At 41.8% G+C, this 22,629-nt stretch overlaps 2 protein-coding genes and 2 non-coding genes across 5 annotated transcripts in view; 1 reads left to right on the plus strand and 3 right to left on the minus strand.

The window, feature by feature from the left end:
* Positions 1–5,025, minus strand: part of deptor (DEP domain containing MTOR-interacting protein) — a 48,502-nt gene extending 43,477 nt beyond the window's left edge. Inside the window, exons 1-2 of one of the 2 annotated variants that reach the window (XM_005744444.2) lie at positions 4,577–5,025; positions 4,316–4,405 (exon numbers count right to left, since the gene is read on the minus strand). In XM_005744444.2, coding sequence (XP_005744501.1) covers positions 4,316–4,405; positions 4,577–4,590 — 104 coding nt within the window. In that variant the 5' untranslated portion in view covers positions 4,591–5,025. Of the gene's footprint in view, positions 1–4,315; positions 4,409–4,576 lie in introns of both variants that reach the window. The other variant, XM_005744443.2, reaches the window with a different exon arrangement.
* Positions 5,026–10,946: 5,921 nt separating this feature from the next.
* trnar-acg (transfer RNA arginine (anticodon ACG)) lies at positions 10,947–11,019 on the plus strand. Its single transcript has one exon. It is a non-coding gene; the product is annotated as a tRNA-Arg (tRNA).
* Positions 11,020–11,469: 450 nt separating this feature from the next.
* On the minus strand, positions 11,470–11,542 carry trnar-acg (transfer RNA arginine (anticodon ACG)). The gene has a single exon. It is a non-coding gene; the product is annotated as a tRNA-Arg (tRNA).
* Positions 11,543–13,792: 2,250 nt separating this feature from the next.
* Positions 13,793–22,629, minus strand: part of limd1a (LIM domains containing 1a) — a 17,420-nt gene continuing 8,583 nt past the window's right edge. The window contains exons 3-8 of the mRNA XM_005744442.1: positions 20,266–20,333; positions 18,949–19,011; positions 18,270–18,400; positions 17,213–17,264; positions 15,507–15,575; positions 13,793–14,969 (exon numbers count right to left, since the gene is read on the minus strand). Of these exons, the coding sequence (XP_005744499.1) occupies positions 14,835–14,969; positions 15,507–15,575; positions 17,213–17,264; positions 18,270–18,400; positions 18,949–19,011; positions 20,266–20,333 (518 nt within the window). The 3' untranslated portion in view covers positions 13,793–14,834. The remainder of the gene's footprint in view (positions 14,970–15,506; positions 15,576–17,212; positions 17,265–18,269; positions 18,401–18,948; positions 19,012–20,265; positions 20,334–22,629) is intronic.

A 22,629-nucleotide genomic window follows, 5' to 3' on the forward strand; every position in this document is an offset into this window, starting at 1 on the left:
ACAAAGGATGAACTGAAGCTCTGCCATCACGTAATGTCGCATACTGCTGTTTCTGATGTCATTTGAAGAAAAAAAAAAAAAAAAACTCTCAGTAAGGCTGTCTCGGTACTGTGGTGGGGTTTAAAACCAGACTGGAATTTTTCATTGATTCCATTTGCCTCTAAGAAAGATTGCAATTGCTTAAGAACAATTTTCTCTAAAACTTTAGCCATAAAGGGGAGTTTAGATATCGGCCTATAGTTTGAGAGGACATTTGGGTCAAGATTACTTTTCTTAATAATAGGTTGGATAACTGCATGTTTAAACATAGTGGGGACGCTGCCTGATAGCAGTGATGAATTCATTAAAAGTAAAATCCAAGGTCCTATAGTGTTCAGGGCATTTTTAATAATGCGAGATGGAAGCACATCATGGCGAATGACATGATGAACCTCTCAAGCCAAACTTAATTTCCATCATGGGCCAGATACCGCCCACTTTGATCTTGAGATCAAACCAGTGAAACTCCTCCTTATGCCAGTGTAAAAACATTTAAATAAACATTTAAACCCTGAGATCTCTTGATATAAGAAATCCAAGTGTTAGTTCAACAGTACATCTCGGTTTTCTTCATGATAAGCTTTGATAACCCATTCCCACACTGTCCTGCATACATAAAATCTAAAGTTTCAAGTTTCTTGTTTTTAAAATGTGAGCGCACTATAAAAAAAGCAAATGTGGACATTTCTATAGTAAATAGTGAAAAATAAGAACTTCTCTGTCATTTAATTGTTTATTTAATAACTTTTCTGTAGCTGGGAAGACTTATTAGTAAAACCTATGAAAATACAGTTAAAAAGTTAAAAATCAATGCACTTGTTCACATTTTTGAAAGCTATTGAGTGGGCTGGATTGAAGTCTTTGCTGGGCTCATTCTGGGCCCCGGGCTTTATGTTTGGCACCCCTGGTGTAGATCCTTCATGTGCTGGCTTCACAGTGACCTCTAGCTGAACCTAGGTATTGTGAAACAGCCCACCAGTCTTAGCCAAGCTTCCTCCAGCTAGCTAGTTCCACTTCATGCTGAGTCTGTATGCAGCTGGCTAGCATCACGCCGGATTAGCTATGACAGCATTAGTCCAAGCCGACCCAATTCTACTGCCAAGACTCACGACGGGCAAACAAGCTCCTCTGAAAAACTTGGAGACTTTGCATCCATGCAATTCTGACATCATCCTCTCTGTGTATTTAGCTCCGGTCTAATCCTCACATAAATTCAACTCAAGAGGAAGCAGAAAGCAAAGTCGTTTCATTTCTTTAACTTGTGCTGAATCACACAGTAACAGGGAGAAGCTTTACTCAAAGAGTCTTTGCCTACTGGCATGCTGAGTCCCAGGCTGGAAGCATTCATGAACACTTAATAACCATCAGACTCAGCCACAGTGCAACACATTATCTATTCACAGCTACGAACTGGTCACAAGACTTAATACAACAGCTGCATGTGCCTGTTCTTCCATATAGCTGCTTCTCTGTCTGTTTTTAAGCCATCTGCCTGAAACAGATCTGTTCTGTGATACAAGGAGTCAACACGATAGAGCACAAACAAGTGATAACATATTTTAAAACAGTCTGCTGTTATCAGTAACGGAAACTGTGTCATTCATGTTCCATGAGCTTGAGTCATGATAAAGTGAGCTAACAAAGGTGTGGGCACTGCTTGCTCTCATCAGCAAAGTGTAATCTTATACTTATGAATGCTGCGGTTCTCAGACTGAAAGGGAATGTGACGTTTTTAAATCTCTCATTGCGTTTGGTATGAGCAAACACTCCAGGACAAAGCTAAAAAAACAAAGGAATTGCAGCCAAACACAAAAGGAGAAAGTCAGACATTAAACTGTCCCGTGTGTAAGAGTGTTTCCAGGATTTTTTTTTTTTAAATAGGATGCAGCGAAGGGAAACCGAGAAGGACCATGGGTCATGTTTAATCAGAAAACTCTCATTAATAATATGAAACAAAACAAATTACAAATATTCACAAGCTACAGTGCTGTCCAAAGGTTTTGGCATCCCTTATCTCCTTATATTTTGCTTCCAAGGAGCCAGACCTAATTGTATTTTTTTTAATTGGTCTTGAGCAATAGTTCTCCAGGCTTTCTGAAGGTCTTTCAAAAATTTTCTTTTGACATTGGTTGCTTTGTTACCCTCATTTTCACTTTAGTCCTTGTATCGGAGGAATTTTTTTTTGTTTGTGAAGCTACTTAACACTGACCTTTGAGTCATTCGAGTATAAAACAAATACTGTACATAAGAGAAAACTTAGCCAAGAATGAATTTTAATTGTATTTTAGGCACTGTGTATTACCAGCCAGTTTTTCTTGCATTTCTTTAGTTAAATATATGAAAAATGCCAAAGATAAAATTGTGCTTGTGCACCAACAAGGTGTTATTAGCTGAAGACTTTGCAGCATGGTGTGGAAAACTGGGCAAGTGGTGATCCTAAAAAACCACCCCAACCCAAACTATCCAGAACAGATGAAAAGTCTCTTAAAGTCATGTCCTTAAGAAATAAGAACATAGAGAACATAGAGAAATCAGGGGTGGCCCGAGACCTTTGCACAGCACTGATTCGTGATTTTTGGCTGCCCTGTACTATAACTATACGGTGGCCACAAGATTTAACAGTGAGGTAATGAAACCGGGTTGAAACAGTGACTATGTTTTCATTTCGCTGAGTGTTAGAAATAAAGGACAGTGCCTGACACAATTTTTCCGACTTTCTATAGCCACACTAGCCACTGAAGGAGACTGCACTTACCCACTGCACCGCATTAATCTAAATGTTAACGTCAGCATTCCTAAATGCTCACAAAGGCAATTTAACATGCTGATTGCAAGCATAAATAATGTTTACTATATTCACTGAAGGTCATTTTTTATATGCATACATACATACAAAAAAGCAGCCAAGAACAGTTTTGGTTTCTATTCATGCACCATCCATAGTATGGGAAACGCTGACCTGGCGATGGCAACAGATAAAATTCAATTTATTCCTCAGTGTTTGTCCATCCATAAAGCAGCCAACCAGCTTGATGTGGCACCAAAATCTATATGTGTACCAAATTCATTTTATTTTATTATATTCAATTTTTTTTACAATCCATCAAACAGTTGAACTGTTCAAGCGTGAAGCAAAGCAGTGACAAAAAGACATCTTTGAAACTGTCAGGAATTAAGATTTAGGCCAGAGAGCAAGTCTTACAAGCCACAACCTTGAGTCCTTTCCCCAGAACAGCGGCATCTCAGGAGACCCTGGAACAGCCTCCACAACCAACCTTTCGTTCACTGACACTGACCACAATGCCAGCTGGCAATCTCAGTGTGCAGCAGTGCCAAGGACACTGACACACACACACATGGTGAGCATATAATGATAAACAGGGAAAACTGTTGCAAGCAAACTGTTAATCTCTTTAGGAAGACTGAAGTGATACTGCTTGTGGTTTTTTGGAAAGCAACATACTTCAAAACACAACCACAAAAACATACTTTAGCCACACATTTCCATACAGTTCAGTTGGGGGCTGAAATTCCAGGCATTGATGCCATGCTTTACCAACTGGGCCTCTATTCATTGCTGGGGGTATGAAGTAGTGAATGAACTGCTGGTTATGTAGTCTTTTTTTCTTTTTTCTTTTTTCTTTTTTACAGTACAGTGGGTCAAAGGGTACAGCATGTCAACAACACTGCTAGCAGTGTTGGTACAAATCCCTGATAGGATGAATGGGCAGGGCTTGATAATGACACCGGGTTAGTAAGTTCATCATTCTCTGCGGGGCTCAAAGGGCACTGTATAGATGGAGCACCAGAAATGAATGCTGCAAAGCAGGATCCTGCAGATTCTGGACATTAAAGTGATATAGTAACGTGAAAATGCGTTACATAGTGGAGATGAGGAGCAACAGCGTGCACGAGGAAGGTTATGCATGTGCGAATGTCTTTGTTTGGTTGTGCATGGTGCAGTGGGGCAAAAAAACAAAACAAAAACAGGCTGCTGTACCCGTTTGCATGGAGAGGGAGCCACGTGATTGCATGGTTATTAACCTGCTGTCAAATATCTCCCAAAACCCGCTTCCCTTATTTACTGTCATGGCCTTTTACATGTACCCAAAACATGCTGACATGAGCATGCATAGTAACTTAAAAACTGCTAGGAATTCCTTGCTATTAAAGCTGTCAAATCACATGAAAGGTACCACAAACTTTGCCAAAAACAAGGTAGGACGCTACACCCTGTGAATTCTACGAGAACTTGGAGCTGAACCGACCGACATACCTGAGCTGTTCCCCGGTGACAAGCACCTCGGCCAGACGCTCCAGCTCGGCAGCCTTCTTCTGCATGGTGTTCCCGATGCCGTCCATCTCTCTGCTGAAACAAGAAGCAAAGGGCAGGGGGGGTTGTGTTTCTATGCATCCAAATGTGCATCACTGCTTTTTAGGTGACAAACGCATAAAGAATCACCGGATTGGACAAAGGCGTGGAGAAGATCCGTGCGCTGATGACAAACAATGCACTGACACCTCGGTTTCTGCTTACCCTTCAAGCACCATGGAGAGCGGTGAGGGTAGGCTCGCAGGTATTCCTTGGATGAAAGCGAAGAAAGGAATTATTCCATCCCGTGAAACACGAGCAACAATGCCGGGAGTGAGACGCAAAAACAGTCCAGGCAGCGCCTCAGTGCGCCTGCAGCTTCATCAGCAGTTCTCCACTTTCAGTTCCCTGGATTGGAAAAAAAAAACCCAAACAAGAAAATCTACTCTTACAGATCAGTGCATGCATGCATGCCCCCTCCTCGTCGTAGTCTCCTTGAACCCCTGCGTTTAATCTTTGAATTCAGCGCTAGTGACAGCAGCTCTCTCTCTCTCTCTCTTTCTCTCCCTCCGTGCGGTGCTCGGTTTGTTTGTCCCCGCGTGCGACCAACCACACGAGCTGACTGCACGTTTTCTGCACGGAGCAGCCGGAGCCCATCCACAAAGCCCCCGCATTGGGAGGACTCTGCTGACGTCACTGGGGGAGTTCACCGAAGGGGCGGGATTGCAGAGATGTATGTGTGTGTGTGAGCGTGTGCAGGTGTGCGTGCGCTCGCTTCTGGAAAGCATGAGGTAGGATAGGTGGGACATGAGGGGGTAATTTTAGCTACAAATTCGTGTTGTACACCTTTCTCCTTTGCACGTGTTCGTGTATTTTCTAGAGGAAAAAAAGGCATTCTGTCATTTACAACTGTAAAAGCAACTGTAACACCTGTGATTTACACAAACTAAATTGGTAACAATTTGGAGCTTAATAATAAGATTTGTTTGTATTTATTCCACAAAATGGGACGTCTCCACCTCCTTTACCTGTTAAATGTATATGCTATAGTGTACAAAAGAGGGGGGAAAGACACAGAAGGAGATTATGTAACATCCTATAAAGCAATTCAGTGCAGACAAAGAATGCCAACTGCAATTTCTATTCAAATAAAGTGTGTCAGTGTAGCCTACTTGTAGCTAAAAAGGCCTCAGGACAAACTCTCACAGGCAACAGGAATCCAATCATAAGCTACCAAAACATCCTCCTATGACATGTGAGCAGGGTGTAGCTCAACCTACGCAGCAGCAGCACACAAATTCCTGTGGACATGCACACTGCCTTACATGTGTTGCTCAATGTATAAAATAACAACATATGTCGAAACTTGTCGAGGAACTGGAAGATTAGTTCCAACTCAAAAACAAAGTATTCTGTGTTACTGTACAGCTCCTTCATTTCTCTATATTTTGTTTGGAAAGTTGGAAACAGGTCCACTGATTTTCTGGATAGAGTATATAAACAAACAAACAAACAAACAAACAAACCAAAAAACAGATTTAGTACCTGTCTAAGAAGATATTTTCTTTGGATGTTGGCTGCGTCCTGTTCTGTGTCACAAGCATCCCACACCGCTTCAGTGTGGAGGCCAATCTATAACTGATAGTCTTCCTCTGTGCATCTTTCTCTTTTACTGCATTGGCTCTGTGTTTGGGGTCATTGTCATGCTGAAAAATGAAGCTGTAGCTAATTGGACATTTTAAAAGATGTTGTTGTGTGGTGGACCAAAATCTGATGGCCCTGCTTTCATAATTCCATCAATTCTGACAAGATCTCCACCACCACAAATGTAGCCCCAAAGCATGACAGAAGCCTCCACTGTGTTATACAGATGGCTGTAAACACTCACTGCTGTACAGCTCTCCTGGCTCTGCAGTAAACACCAATAATACAAACCAAAAATGTAAAATTTGGAATAGGGCAGCATGGTGGCACGGTGGTTAGCACTGTTGCCGCACAGCAAGAAGGTCCTGAGTTCAATTCCACCATCAGGCCGGGGTCTTTCTGTGGGGAGTTTGCATGTTCTCCCCGTGTTTGCGTGGCCCTGCGACAGACTGGCGACCTGTCCAGGATGTACCCCGCCTCTCGCCCTATGACAGCTGGGATAGGCTCCAGCGCCCCCCGTGACCCTGAAAAGGATAAGCGGCCGCGAATGGATGAATGGATGGATGGATGGATTAATCACTCTGTCAGACCTGTTGCCACTGATTTTCAGTCCAGTCCTTGTGCAATTTGGCATACCTCGGCTATTTCTCCCTGTTCCTTCAGTCCAGCCTTCTGGGATTTCCTTACCTGGATGATTGAGCATGCACCAAGACAAGAGAGAAACGTGGCGAAATTGAACAATAGACAAGAACTTCTGGGTTATGGTGTAATATGTGATAACCCACAATGAACAGATCACTTCTATGGTCTATAATAAAATAAAATTACATTAAATATGCAGTGCACTAGAGTCAGGGTAGAGCATCTTTCTTCCTGCCCTCCACTCAGTCAGAGTCTTGGTGGCTGTGGCCTGGCAGCACCAACTGCTGCCAACACTGTTTACGTGTGATGGTATTATTCTTCCTTGCGTACCACTTCATTTTTGCCACTGTTCTTCTCCCCCTGCCCTTTTCTCTTATGATAATGCTGGGCGGTGTAAAGCACATCCATGAACCCATCACAGGTTGGTGAGGTACAAGAGAATGGGAGGAGGCAGGAAAGGGCAGGCAGCTGGGTGGGTTGCTTTCAGAGGTAACAAGGAAATGGACCCACTTGGGAGCTTCATCTGTTTCAGTTGGGCCATCCCTGCAGAACAAAGGCAGAACAACCACACAACTGAAATACTTTTGTAATAGCCTCCTTCTCTCTTGATAAGGTAAATAATCTATCAAGTTCTCGACTGCTTTCATTTAATTGTTTATCAATTACTTAACTATTTCTGTGTGGGTGTATGCGGCAGGTCGGGGTTCTTATCACCAACAAAAGCTGTAAACTTAAAATACAGGGTTAAGTAAAAAATGTAGGCCCCCATATTCTTCTTCATATTTTCCAAAGCCATCCAGTGGGCCGATTGAGACCCCCAGGCCTTATGTTTGTCACCACTAATAATAATTTTGCACCCAATGCTTTATATGAGCTAGTAGCCCCCCACTCAGCCAGAGTCATGGCAGCTGTGGCTTGGCAGTACCAAATGCCAAATTACTGCTGGTGTGTGGTAGAGTCCCTCTCCTGCTGACACTGTTTACACATGATTTTATTAGTCTTCCTTACATAACTGTCACTATATTTCTCCTTCTGTCTTTTCCTCTTATAATAGTGCTGGGTGGTGTAAGGCACATCCACCAGCCAAGCAGCTGCAGGTGGGTGAGGAACCATAGGAACCCTTCATACTCAAGGCAGGGATTTGTTTTCGTAGGGCCTTCCAGATTTCTGGCATCCTTGCAGAGTGGATCAGAGGGACAACAAAAGTGTTGCAGCTCCTCTCTCCATCATATGCCTCAGTCAACTGCTTGAGCATGACTTCCTCACTGTCCTGGATGGTCCTTCTACAGTGAAGTATCATCTCTGCTTTGGTGATGTAGCTTGTCACATCTGCTTCTGTAGGGCACATGTGACTTGTTTACTTGCTTCTGTGGGCTTAGCTGCCCTGAGTCATTGCAGGTCGCTGTCATCCCACAAAAAGATGTAGCTGGTGACTTGGGCCATGAAACCAGAGTAGAGAGCGTGGGAATCAGTTGGGCATCCAGTAGCAAATGTCCTAGTAACATTTGTTACCCAAGCAGCTGTATACCGGGGCTCACCTGCCAGCTTCCTCACAATCTTCTTGGCGAAGTCCATTTTGATAGCTTGTCCAAACAGGGATGTGATGGAGGCCTTCACTTTATCCAGCCTGCTGAGGACATCTTGGGCATATGCCTGCATCAGTCAATGATATTTAGGTCCTGCAGGCAGTGAGAAACTGAATTTGCTTCTCAAGCCAGCTTTTAGCATGCTCTTCCTCCAGTTGCTTTTTTTGGCTGCTTCTGTTTCCCAACCTACGCTGACGCATGAAGAACACAACCTGGATGTCACATCCCAGCTTGTATGTCAGAAGACATGGGAAGTGGAATTGCGATGGCCAACATCTAGCTGGGAAATGATGGTGTGGCTCCAGCTGATCATCTTTTGTTTGCAGCTCCTACAGGCAAGATATTCTGAAGCCAAGTAATAAGAGTTGCTGATATCAACTATGAGCTTGATCTACTAATGTAGTCCAGCAGATATAAGATCTGACTTGCAACAGTCTGGATGTGGACAGTACAGCCTCACACGCCACAGCGTCCTATCCATCCAAAGGAACAGGGGCTGGCCAAAGTACTGCTCCAGTGCAGGCAGAGCACTTGAAGTCAGTGAATTGCACATTCTGTCTACCTTTGTGTGGTCCACCTCTGACTGATTAAAGCGCAACCACTTGTACAAGGTTTTGGAAATCCACCTCTGGTCAATATCTGGTAAGGCGTGGATCCAGCCAGCAGGAAGGAAAATTCTCTATTAAACCGATAACAGAGAATAAAAGTACAATAATTTTTTAACTTATATTTTGTGTGTGTGAGAGAGGAACCACATACCTAGCATAACCCAGTACATTTTCAGCCAACCGCTGAAGCTTATGGCCCCTGAAGATTCCAGACTGCAGAAGATGGTGTTCATTATCAGGGTCCCCACCTTGACAGAACAGCCATCCTTGCTGACTCTTTTACCTTCTCAGGTGAGAGAGCTCAGGCCCATGGGCTTTTCTCGGCTTTGACTGTCTTGGCCTCTTCTGTGTCAAAGAGACTGGCACAGCCGTCCCCTCTCCTTCTTCTAAATCTAGGATCCATTCTGTTTCAAAAAAGGACAAAAAAAAACTCGGTCAGTCTCTGATGGTCAATTAATTGTGCTACTCTTACTTTATTTGCTCATGTCCCAATGTGCAAACTAGTATGTTAAACCGTGTAGTATTTAACATTATCAGGGTTGCATATGATAGCTTGCTACATAATAGCTTGTCGCACAATGCTGTATATTAGCTAATAGAATATGAATTAGAATTTGCTCACAACTCTCCTAACTTTAATTTACTTTATTAAAAATAGCTGGGTTAAGTATATATAAACTTTGATTAGCCTTCAGCATGATTATTATTATTATGTTATAAACTTCGACTTACTGTCTTCATGGCAGTCAGAATTTCACTGAAGTTAAGGGGTGGATCCTGGAGACAGTCTTGACAACAGTGATTCCAAAAAGTTGATTCTGTTCATCTGGATGTGGCGTTTTCAGTGGGAGAAACGTTTTGTCACTCATTCAAGTGACTTCTTCAGGCTCAGCTGACTGCAGGTCTTATGAGCCCCTGAAACGAGACCCAGGAAGTGGTTATAGAAAGAGGGTGATAGACAATGCTATTGACCAAACCTCATACCACAGGTTATACCCAGAGGAATCTACACTAAGTCTGTATGGTTTACCGAAGATACATAAACATGGTGCACCTTTAAGACCAATTGTCTGTATGATCAACTTCCTTACCTATAACATGTTAAAGAAAAAACACCAAGTCATTGGTTAATAAATAACCAATATTTATTAAATTAATAAATAATAATATTTAATATTATTAATACATCTTTAAAAGCCTGTTGTAATAGTATGCTCAGGTAGTGATGGATATTTGTAGCTGGTAAAACAACATTGGCACCTTTCCAGCAACTTTTTATCCTCACCTTTATTAGTTTTAACTGCCGATTTAGAAGGCGGGACTAGTGTGTGTGGTTAGATACAGGTTGGTTAATTTAGGTGAGCTAGCGAAAGATGGTGAAGATAAACCATTAATATTAGTTTACCTTTGGGAGTGTAGTTACCTGGTTTATTGCTGTGGTGGGCACTCTGTGACGAAATGTAACTAGTGTTTCTGTCTGATTAGCCTGTTCTTATGGAAGAGGATTAGGACCACTAGAAAGACAGAAAAAGTAGCCACGTCTTTTTTTCTTTTCCAGAATTTTTATGAAAAAAGTCTGACTTTTTCTCAGAATTCAGAATTTTTTCTCTGAGATTAACCTTAGAATTCTCAGACTTAAGCTCATAATTGGTGTCTCGCCTTGTAATTGGAAGGTTGCCGGTTCGAGCCCCGGCTTGGACAGTCTCGGTCGTTGTGTCCCTGGGCAAGACACTTCACCCGTTGCCTACTGGTGGTGGTCAGAGGGCCCGGTGGCGCCAGTGTCCGGCAGCCTCGCCTCTGCCAGTGCGCCCCAGGGTGGCTGTGGCTACAATGTAGCTTGACATCACCAGTGTGTGAATGTGTGTGTGAATGGGGGGATGACTGGATATGTAAAGCGCTTTGGGGTCCTTAGGGACTAGTAAAGCGCTATATAAATACAGGCCATTTACCATTTATATTGAGAAAAAAGTGTGTTCGACAATTAGCTTGAGACGTCCTGCCACCTTATTTGTGTAAAGCTCAACAGTGACATCTGCTGACCAACGGCGCCTTTTAAAGTAAGAGCGGAAGAGTGGTACGCTAACGAATTGTAAGTGTGTACTGGGTCTGTCACGTGGGCCAGTGGCGCAATGGATAACGCGTCTGACTACGGATCAGAAGATTCTAGGTTCGACTCCTGGCTGGCTCGTCGTATTTTTAGCCTTCATTCTCTTATATAATAGTTAAATGCTGGATGACTTGCTAGAGATGTATAATTCCAAGAAATAGTGGATGTATTGATTATATTGTTTGCTAGTGACCAGAAGAATAAAGAGGCAGGCCTGTTGCCTGAACTTGCTGGAATTTCTAGAAAGATTTGACCAATTCAATGTGGTACAAAGAATCAAAATCGATCAGTCATCAATCAGTCAATTTTCTTGGCAACAAGTACAGCTTCAGTTCAGTTTGGTTGTTTGGGGGAAGACAAAGTTTCTTGGATAAACACAGATAAGTATTATTGTTATAACTATTAGAGGTTGTGTCAGAACCATCACAATACCTAGGATCTCGTGGAGATGGAGACGTAATTCGTTCTACGGAAGTGAAAGTAAAACAAGGAAGCTTTCTTAAATTTACATATGAGGAGAGTGGAAAAGAGCGAGCCAGCCAGGAGTCGAACCTAGAATCTTCTGATCCGTAGTCAGACGCGTTATCCATTGCGCCACTGGCCCACGACGATTTCCACTCGAGAACTTCCTACTTCACAACAGTGTAAGTATTTGCAGTCTAGGTTTACTCGTTCTTTTTCGAGGTCGTCATTTAGGAACGTGGTGGGTAGCCGAAAACGTAATATGGTGACGATTTGTCACCTAGCGTAAAATGTTGCGCTTTGGGAGTGAGAACGGGTTGAAGTATAACATTAAAAAGAACAATAACTGTTAAATGAATAAATAGTAGTAGTTACAACTTAATGAGAAAAAACTCGGCCTAGTTGCTCTCTATGCCAGCAGGTGACGCCATCGTGCTTATTTTCAGAGCTAGTGAACACGGTGCCTAAACAAATCAGAAGATTTGCGTTTTTTTTAGCCAGCCAGTCTGCCTGCGCCTAAAGAGAATGTGTGTAGACTAGGGGCTTCCAACTCCAGTTCTTGAAACCTACTGTCATTCAGCTTTTAGATGCATCCTTGTTCCACAAGACATGAATCAAATGAATGGCTTGTTACCAGACCTGTGCCAAACTTGTTGGCATGCTGAAGAGGTAATTCAACCATTTATTTCACCTGTTGGAGTAGGGATGCATCTAAAAGCTGCAGGACAGAAGCTCTCGAGAAGTGGAGTTGGAGACCCCTGTTGTAGACTATCATTGCAGAAAAGAACATGGCAGTGGCTGGCGTGCTCCTCAGGACTAATACTAAGGAGGACATTGTCCCAAATTTGAATATGTGGCAAAAAAACAAACCAATGGAACTCAAATGCAACAGGTTGCTGAATGCATTCAGGCCTTTGCTCAGGCCTGTTTCTAGATTGTATGTATTATATGTGTTTTGTAGGCATGTATGCAGTTTTAACCTTCTGTAGCTCAGAAGTTACAGAACTCAGTTACTTCTAGCTCCATCAATGGCATCATGGACACCGGGGTCACCGCTCCGGGGTCCACTGGCCTCGTGATGACCTTTTCCAACAATCCTCTGGTGCAAGGAATGAGACAACAACCACAAGTCACCAATATCCCTAGAAATGATGCAATAGAAAGCATTACAGACATCACAAACCCTTTCCATTGTCTGAACACGGATGTCATCCAGCTCTCCAGCGGGTTGTCGATTCCTGAGTGTTCATGCATAGTTTTAGACAAAGTTTTCAGCCCTTCCAGAGCTCGAGTTACTGAGCCATCTGGGGCAGTGTTGTTGGGGATAAAGGTACAACACGTCTCCGAACATGGCACATACACCCCCTTTCTCCGCCAACAACATGTCAAGGGCCATTTGATTTTGCATTCCCATCAGCGAGGTCGGACCCAACTGTTCTGCAAACCCCTCCATGCCGTCTCTGGTTAGGTTAGAGAGTCTCAGCAAGTTATAGTGGACATAATTTATGCAATCAACATTCTTGTTTGGAGTTACCCAGATGAATATAATTTTAAATCCTGAAGCTACTTGGTCTGCTAGTTTATACTCATTTGGAACTCCCCTGGGCACCCCTATTGAGTCAATCCAGGTGGGTGAATTCAATCGTGGGTCATACGCATGTGCCCCCTGGGTCCCTCTCTTTGCCAAAATGTGTCTCTTACGTCTGGCAGCTAAAGTGCATGTGTTGTGGTAGGGCTTTTACCTGGTTTCTGATCAGTGTGAGTGGAGCTCCCAGCCGTACCATAGCACATGCCCCCTCACTTCCCAGAGGAACCCGAACCAAAAGAGTGCGGTGTCCACAGTAATAATACAACCCACTTCTAGCCCATGTTCCAATCAGAGTGTTTGGGTCACTTACATTGTTGGTGGTTCTTCCCGTGAGTGTGACAGCACACCAGCTTGGGTCAATTTCTCCCAATTCGTACTTTACCTCATCCGTTGAAAACTTAAAACATGTATAGTTGCCTTGTCTTGACCTAATTGGTCCCACTGTTGTCTGCTTTGGGATTAGAGGAAAAAGACTAGACAACAGAGTGCAGTTGCCAGTACTCACTGCACTTTTAGTCAGCCTCAGCATACAGTCATAGCCCCACTTGTCCTCTGGATACAGTGGTGCGGGCTCTGTAAACAAACGTGGTCTGGCTGAAGCACAGGCAACACAATCAGATACCTGTTGTTCTTTAGCACCAGCATCTATGCTGAATGGATATCAGCCAATGTTGAAGAAGTTACACTGTTAGCCTGTTTGTCAGCTTAATATAATTAATCAGTAATAAATAATAATTTACGACGGTGAAAAAGCAACAGGAGACGCTTGTTAAGGGGTCTGAAATAGCAATTTAATAGTCTAAATCAAATTTGGCTTGTTGTATTTTATTAATTAAATATTTCCTTTACAACAATCAAACAGAACACAGTTGGTTACAAAATAAGGACTGCAAATGTCAAGCAAGCAAGCATTAAGTTAATATATGAATAAAATATGGATGGCAAAAAGCATCAAAGCGAAAATGTTCTGGAAGGGAAATAACTATTTAAAGGGGAATTGCCCAAAAAAATAAAACAGACAAATGATTATAGGCCTACAGTATATATAAATATTTGTAAAAAAAAAATATGCAATGATCTACAGTTCTAATACCAGCATTCTCATAGGTGCATAGAAAACTCACTTCTATTTCTCCATGTGCTTAGAACAGACAAACAGTATAACCAAGTCTCTCACTTGATAAAACACATTTGGGAAATTATTTTGAAGGATCCTGTAAATTAGCTTTAATTTCAGTGGTCACTGGGACATTTAAAAGAAAAAAAACCCATTGATGTTGTTGATGTTAGCAGGATTTATCCCAAAATAAGGGTTAAAAAACAAACAAACACACATTTCCCCCTCAGAGTTATACTTCCACTCCAATCTTTGGTTTTGCCAAATCATTCCAGAGATTCCAATTCTCCGTCTCTTCCGTCTCTTATACCCCTGGAATTAAGTATCGTTTTATTCTCGTGTGACACAGATGTGTCTAAGTTATTATATGATGTAACTAAATGTTGAAATTAACAGCAGAAGTTTGGAGGCAAAGTTGAAGGCACACAGTCTAGGATATTTACACAACCAAGGCATTTCATATTTACACAAAGAATATCTATAATATAACACTTCTGGAAAGTCTGCATGCAATGCTTCATTTAAAGTAGGGTTTTGGTGCATTGCAGTACTTCATTATTGGATTCTGCATAAAGGACACTTCATTGACATTCCTGTCAATATACATATCAAACTATATTTCAGGACGTCTCAATCCTTTACAACAAGAATTGCAAATAAATTCCCGAAGTCCATATTTTGCAGTTCCTTCTCCGATCCATCAGGTGTCTCCCACCACCTGGAGCGCTGTTAGTAGGAGGCAGCAGCAACTGAAGAGGAGCGGCCAGGCTGGATGTGCTTCAGGTGGCAGGAGTGGCAGAGAAGGTGTCCGTTCAGCGGGTAACAGCGGTGACCTTCCTCATCGTTCAGTTCCATCTTACAGTCCTGCAGAGCATGAAGCAGGAACATGGCTGAGACATGTCTACTGAGTGAGCTTCAGCAGATAGAAGAGTCGACAAAGGGTGTGATTGTTGCTCTGTATTGATCTTGGAAGATTTGACAGCAATAATGGCTCTGGTCAGCAGGGGTTTTCTTTTGTGCTGCAAGATTTCTTGAAAGAAATGTTTCTAACACTAGATTTTGTGTTTTGAACAACCTGAAAGACTTAAAAATAAAAAAAAGCTGAGAAGAAACCATCCAGTAGTTACACAGAGGCACTTCTCACAGCTCAGTGATTATGAGAAAAAAAAGAAGAAGCTGTCAATCATGCAAAAGAACAAACAACAGGTACTTGAGAAAATGATCAGATGGTGATGATGAGGTGTTGCATACCTGCTCTGCTCAGCACAGCATAATTACCAAGACTGTAATTAAGATCGGGGATCTACTCATTATAATTTCATTTAATGAGCTATTCAGAAAGCGACTGGCTAAGAGCCACTAAAACACACACATTTTACATTTCGAGGTGTTTTTACTTACCTCACAGTGATAACATTCAACATGATAGTCTTTGTCCATGGATACTACTCGAATGGTTTCATCAGACCCCTGGAAAAAACAAAAAAACCCAAACAAACCACTGAAGGTAATATCACTAGAAAATGCTCCACTCTCTCCTTCTGTTCAACTTCTCAGTTTGACAAAAGCTTCAAAAGATCGATAAGAAGCCCAGGGACGTCAATGCAAGCCACGAGCTGAATGATCTGTAACTCCTCTGCATCACAACTTTGGAGCTCAAGTGCTTGGCAATCATCTTGGCGAGTGTTGAGACATGACTGCCACTGGTTGCTCCAGTATCAGAGCAGTTTCATTTTATGTTGTGAATGTACTCAATTTATTTCTCCCTCCCGTCAAACGATAACTCAGAGATGAGCCCTCACATTGTTTTGACCAGCTTGAAACTTGAGCTCTGTGTTTGGGTCTTAAGGATTTATAATCAATCACGTTCTTACTGAATGACAGTCCATGTGTAAAAATAGCTGATCATGCTCTACTCCTACAGTTTCTTAGTCATCTTAGCTTTATGGTTCTTCTCACAGTCTTTGCCCTCCTGTGAACCTGAGCTAATCATTCTCTACAGTAAAGATAAAAATCCGGCGCTTTATGATCATATCCTGTACACAGGTTCACATTTCAGCTCCAAATTACATATACTTATCTGGATACTGAGTAATTTTCTCAGCACCTATGTGCTACAACACAGTCCAGCTTGCCTACAGTAACCACTGAGTGGATCTGAAGTTTAAATAAATATTTCAGATATTCTCCAGTCACCAGAGAAGTAAGGTATTTGAAGCTGCCATAGAGGAGTTCAAATGTCAGCGCTGCTTTTAACCAACAAAGCTGCGTCCTTATGGTGTAGAGATGAAGGTGTTTACTATGAACGGTGCCCAGTTTACTCTGGCTAGTGGCCTTGATCGCATTTTATTTATTCTCTTTACTGTCTGTGCACTTCCAGGCATACAAGTCTCTCATACCATATTATGAATTACATTTTTAATATGAAATTATATTTACTTGGATTTCTACCCAGATTCGTTTTTACCTTATTGAGACAGGCGTTTTTTGTGTCATATTTTATTTGATTGATTTAAGCTGCTTATTATACTGTATGGTTGTCTTTCACTTATTTTTAACTGATGTAACCAAAGAATTTCCCACCCTTTGTATAACTAAAATATATCTTATGTGGGTATAAAAACATGATTTGTGTTGTGCCAGTTTGGTATGGTAATTTAAATTAACGCCTGCATATATAAAGGGATGAGTAGCCGACTGGACATCATTTTTTTTATTTCACTTTTTTGATTTACAAATGAACAAATATGCACAAAAGAGAGGATTGATAATTTATCAGCTAACATTAGCAAACTTAGTAAACAATTTGTTAACGGGAGGAGTGATTTAAAAACGTCCTGCTGCATGTGACAGTTGTTGGTTTAAGTTTACAGAAAGAGCAAAACAGTTTGTGTGTCACAGGCTGTAAACACGTTTGATTCTACTGTGTGGTTGAGCGTTTTTCAAGTGACCGTTTGTGGAACTAAATGTTCACCACCTATTTTATTTTTTATTTTTTTTAAACCCAGGACAAAGTTTGTTTTGGTGTTTTTCTTTTGAGAAAAGCTCAAAATGTTCAAATGCACATTGCTGATGTTACCCAAGTAAAACAGCAAGCGATAGCTTACCTCTGAGGGCAGGATTGGCTGGTTACAGGCAGCACATTTAGGTGCAAGGACCCTGGGAAAGTAAGATGGAAAGAGAAACTTTTAAAGACTTTTTTTAAACTTAACTGAAAAAAAAAAGAAAGAACTGTAACGACTAAGGTAAATGTAGTAACTAAATGAGCTGAATTAAAATGAACTCTATCCAGACTTTAAAGATCACAGTTCATATGCAGTGTCCCTTTACCAGACGTTACACCCCCCCGCCTCCTGATTCAGCTAAGGAAATGCCAGGTCTGCAGATGTGCTGGCTTCACTTCACACACGTGATTCCCCAAATCCAAGAACGAGTAGAAAATTAAAGCGCAAACTGGATTCATTATTTCCACACACGTGGCAGGCACCTGGAAGTCTGAGGAAATAACAAAGGGTCTCTCAGTGTGGATGGGCATGACTGTGGCCAAAAGTCACATAGCTGTATACACAATAAGGCTTGTCTGATTTAATCAGCGTAGAGAACATTTGGGGGCTGCCAGGCAGAGATCGGCCACGTGCTCGGTTCTGCTGTACATGCTGTCCCAGCAGGAAAAAAAAAAAAAACAGCTGGAACTGCAGAGCCGCTGTGGAGAGCGAGCCTTTACAGGTGCTGCACATTCAAATGTGATTGCAGTTTGTCAAAGTGGTTAACAGTTCCCACACATGGATTCATACATAAAACCTTTCAGACCCCTACTTGTATTGCAGATTATGTCCAATAATGGGAAGAGCCATGGCTCTGTGCCACTATTCACGCCTCTAACTGGACAGTGATATTTTCTTTCCTCCCTCCCCCTCTCTCTCTTGCCCCCTGCCAGAATAAACTTCTCATGTGTCTGCCACATGTGGCAGAGGGAAATTTAGTCAACCCGTGCAGGCCTTCTCAACCTGATGCCGCCATAGCAGAGGAAAGTTAAAGGGCTGTGCTAGTGAGTTCAATTGGAACATGAAACCTGGATATGTTTTCCCAGCGTCACTTTAAACTAAATCCACCCCAGACAAATCCAGGTGCTCCTTTAATTACTGTGTAACAAGCGACACTCACCTGTGGTAGTCTTTGACACAGTAGATCCTATTTTCGGTGTCCACAGTGAAGGGCACTCCATCAAGGCTCTCGTTACAGATGACACAGCGGAAACAGCCTGGGTGGTACGACTTCCCGAGGGCCTGCAGGATCTATGGAGAGGAATGAGTAACACGCTTCATGTTTCTTGGTATTTTGAATGGTCATCATAAAAAAAAAAAAGGAAAGAAAAAAAAAAGAGAACATTTTGGTGGGTTAACTGAGTCATCATCACAGCCCAGAATAGACTAAGACAAATAACTCCGCAAAATACAAGAAGCAAGCTTACCTACCAAACAAATCACAAAGATTGACCCAATTTTAACACATTTTATTTACAGCGAGAAAAACTAATAAATCTCCTTTACTCAGCCTACTGAATGGTTAACATATGCAGACTCGTGTCAACAGAAATACTTTACTTCCTGATTTGTGATGACATCATATCGGGGTGTTTTTAAACCACAAGCCTGTGTGTCTGTGTTTGAGGAGACAGACAAAGACACAGAGCCAACGCTCTTTATTGAGTCATCATCCAGATGTGTGCACTGAATGCTCATTTAGGATGAAGTAACCACGTTTAGTGCCGAGATCACCAGACTCTGACACACAAAAATCACACAGAAGCCCATTCAGCTGACGAGAGGAACCCAACAGTTACCATGTCCATGATCAAGTGTCCGCAGGCGTTGCACTTGTCTGCAGACTGCTGGAAACCAGAATACTACAACAGAGAAAACACAAATATGGTTTATTAACGGATTTTCTCACAATAGGACCCCTCAACAGCTCCACAGTGTCTACCCTAGGCCAAATCCCAGGCCATCTGGGCGGCTGAACTAAAACCATCTCTACAGTTTGATGCAGTAACATTTGCTTCAGTGACATTTTTTCCGATTTAGTCACAAAGTCAGTACAGTGTAGTTTGTTTTGAGTATATTTAAGTATTTAAAAAATATTATGTAGGAAAATATCAGTGAGAACAGTGCACACGTACAGGCCTGGCAGAATACATATGCATATATCACCACTTCATACAGAGAGCAAAGCCGGAGCAAATTTAATTCAGTATAAATGTTGATTTTAATTGAGAAGCTACGAGCTTTTGGTGGAAGGGCAATTACAGGAGGTTTTACACAGAGAGGGCTCGTGGGGTAAACAGACACAGGGCTGCTGAGAGAGCAAGAATGAGTTCGTAAAATACTTTTCACATGAACGCAACATGAACACCAGCTGTAAAACGCAGACAAAAAATTCATGACAAATTCTAACTTAGGCTTTTAATTGAGTTGAATGCATCTGTGATTATGCACAGGGAATGTTCTTTCAATTTTTTTGCAAAGTACACGTGGGAATACTCTGATGGTCCAATTGGCCTGACTGCCCTCCAACCCATCAGCAGTAGGAAAGCTGTTTCTCCAGTAACAGACCTCTTTCCAGTCTCACTTTAAGGACGTAATTCACATTGAATACTGGAAATTCTCTTAACTGTGTCAGAAGGTCATGTCTCTGATTGCCATTTGCATTCAAGTGGAATGAAGCAGTTTTCAATAATCATGGGTTGGATTAAGGAACGATGTTACCCCCCCCCCAAAAAAAAAAAAAACCAACAAAAAAAACTTCTTTGAGCAGCTCCCTTATTTACAAGGGGTCGCCACAGTGGAGGGATATTTGATTTGGCAGACATTCCTATGCCGGACGCCCTTCCTGATGCAACGCTCTTTGGGACATTCGTCTCTTTCTGGTCTTGAACTGGCGATCTTGCGCACAAATGGTGGGAACCTGTGATTTCTGGTATTTTAGGCAAATCACAAAGTTATCTGATTTTAGAAATGAGCCATGACAGAAGGATACTGACTGGCATCTAAACTAAATCTAATGCTTTTTTTTTTTTGCATTTTTAAATCCCAGTGATGGTTATCAGACCATAAAATCCAGTTTAAGAAAACTAAATATTGACTCTTTATCGACTGCTCACCAGGAAGTCTTCTTCACAGAAAACCTTCCCTCCAACATAGTAGAAAGCTTTCCCTCTCAGTCTTCGACCTGCAGAACAGAGAGAACAGTCTATTAGCATCATTTCCCTCTTCAAAGTTGTCCACAGCTTTGACTAACAAAATCGTCTTATTCCCTCTTACTGAAATACGAACGTTAGGCAGTTTAGAACAGGCTTGAAAAGATAACTTAACGACAGAAAGTTGAACTGTCATACTGGAAAGTCTTACATGAGCCACGAGCTTCATCTCAGAAAATAGTTACACCACGACTAAGGCATTAAGAATGTAGTGATTAATTACAGCTATTCAAAAGGTAATGGGCCGTCTTGCAGTATTCATTACGTCCTGCTGAATTCCAAGCAGATTAATCAAATTCAGGGATTCACAGTGTCTTGGTGTCTTAATATAACACTACTGTGGCACAGATCAGGCAAGGAACACATCTGGATCTAACACGTGCAGATAAAGGGCTCATTAAATCTAATTATTGGACAGGTAAACTGATTAAAGAGTGCCCTGTTGAATTTCATGGACACCATAGGCCAAATCCTCCAATAATGCACTGCTCTTCTTTGTTCCTATCTAATGTCCTTCCACATGCTGGGTATGCTTACTTTTTGTCAAAACACGCGTACCAAGCCCTTGTGTGCTTCACATAGCTACGCCTGCCCAGGTCCCACAGGAAGAAAGAACATTCCTCGGATTTTGGAAGTGGGGAGATGAGGGAGGGGACAGCAGAGGAGAGGGAGGGGTTCACCTTAGTGAACCGCAGTCGTCTTTATCTCTCAGGCTCCATCCCACAATCTGTTTACTTTTTTTTGTGTAACCAGTCTACTTGTTCCAGGAGACAGATCCACATCCTACCATATACCAATTAACAAAAACAAACAGCCTTTTCATGATAGAATAAGTACTGGGGCTTTTTTCTCTGCAAATGATTTCTCATTGCTTCATCTTTCAGCTAATTGTTTGACGATTTAAAGTCATAACTGGACTGTTTGGAAGCAATGAGCTGGAATAAAAAGTAAAATGAGATCTAAACCATGAAACCTCATGATTTCTATTTTTCACTGGGTAGCACATTAACTTCTTCAGGAATTTACAAGTTCATGATCCCATTTTAACTGAGTAAAAATGACCATGCATTACCAAAGTGTCGCCTAGACTACCTAAAGAAGAGCAAAGTCATTCTGATCAGACCAAGGTGGGGAACTGGCCGTGAGTAATTACTGATAGTCCTGGAACTGTGTCCCTAAAGGAAAAAGGGAAGGATGAAGGGGATGAAAGTGAATTATGGACCATTCCTCTTCTTCACATTCTTCTTCTTCTTTTTTTTTTTTTTTTTAAGTGAGTCACAGAGGGAAGGCTTTGCACAAAGATAAGAGCTTAATTAAAGTCAGGAGTCAGCAGTGACGGTTTGAAAAGCACAAGAAACGACGACTACGGCGCTTTCATAAAAATGTAAAACACCTGAGGGACAGAGCCAAAGCACAGGGCCGGGTTCTAATTAAGCAAATCTATGAATTCCCTCATGTGATCCCATTCAGAAAATGAGCAACTCCTAATGACCCTGCCATGACTTCCCAATCAAGCCTCAACCTCAACGAATCAGGTCCTCAACTGTGACATGTCAGAGATTGTTCTCACCTTAAAATCATTTCCTGTTCTATGAAATCACTGATGTACTTTTAATTTACAAAGAAAATGAGTATTTTTAAGACTTCTTTGAACTTCGGTTGTTTGGTCAAGACCCTGAAAATGTAGCCTCCAGATGTTAACATACCAGCAAACTGAAGGACCAATAGGATCCTGGCTTGTATCCTCCAGAGCCTGCAGACTGACTTGTATTATGGGCTGATATCGAGAAAGCAGAATCTGTTTATCACTGTTCTTTGCTTCACTGCTGCAGTTCTAGGCTATCATAGTAAAATAAATGTAAAAACCAAACCACAACAACCACAATTTCCTTTTTATTTCCATCAAGATTAACTCTACAGATGCAAGTTTTCCTGAGTGTCTACAAGCATATAAATTTAAGAAGCTGTTTTTAATTTTTTCTCTTCTGAATTACTTTTTTTTCCTTTTTTTTCTTTTTTTAAAAACAGTTCCACAGACCATCTGAGAAGTAAAACTTGGGATTTTTCTCTCTAACTGAAACTGTGTTTTTACCTTTAAATGTCTGTAAACAGTAAATGATTAAACTAGAAGGAAGACCCCTGCAGCAAAGTGCTGAATCTTAGACGTGCAGCCTGAGCGCTCTTGGCCACCAGGAATGTCTGCCTGCCTTTCAGTCACCTGGGGTGTGTGTGTGTGTGTGTGTGTGTGTGTGTGTGTGTGTGTGTGTG

The sequence above is a fragment of the Pundamilia nyererei genome, unplaced genomic scaffold, assembly GCF_000239375.1.
Source record: "Pundamilia nyererei isolate P.nyererei 1_Seehausen unplaced genomic scaffold, PunNye1.0 scaffold00144, whole genome shotgun sequence".
NCBI lineage: Eukaryota > Metazoa > Chordata > Actinopteri > Cichliformes > Cichlidae > Pundamilia > Pundamilia nyererei.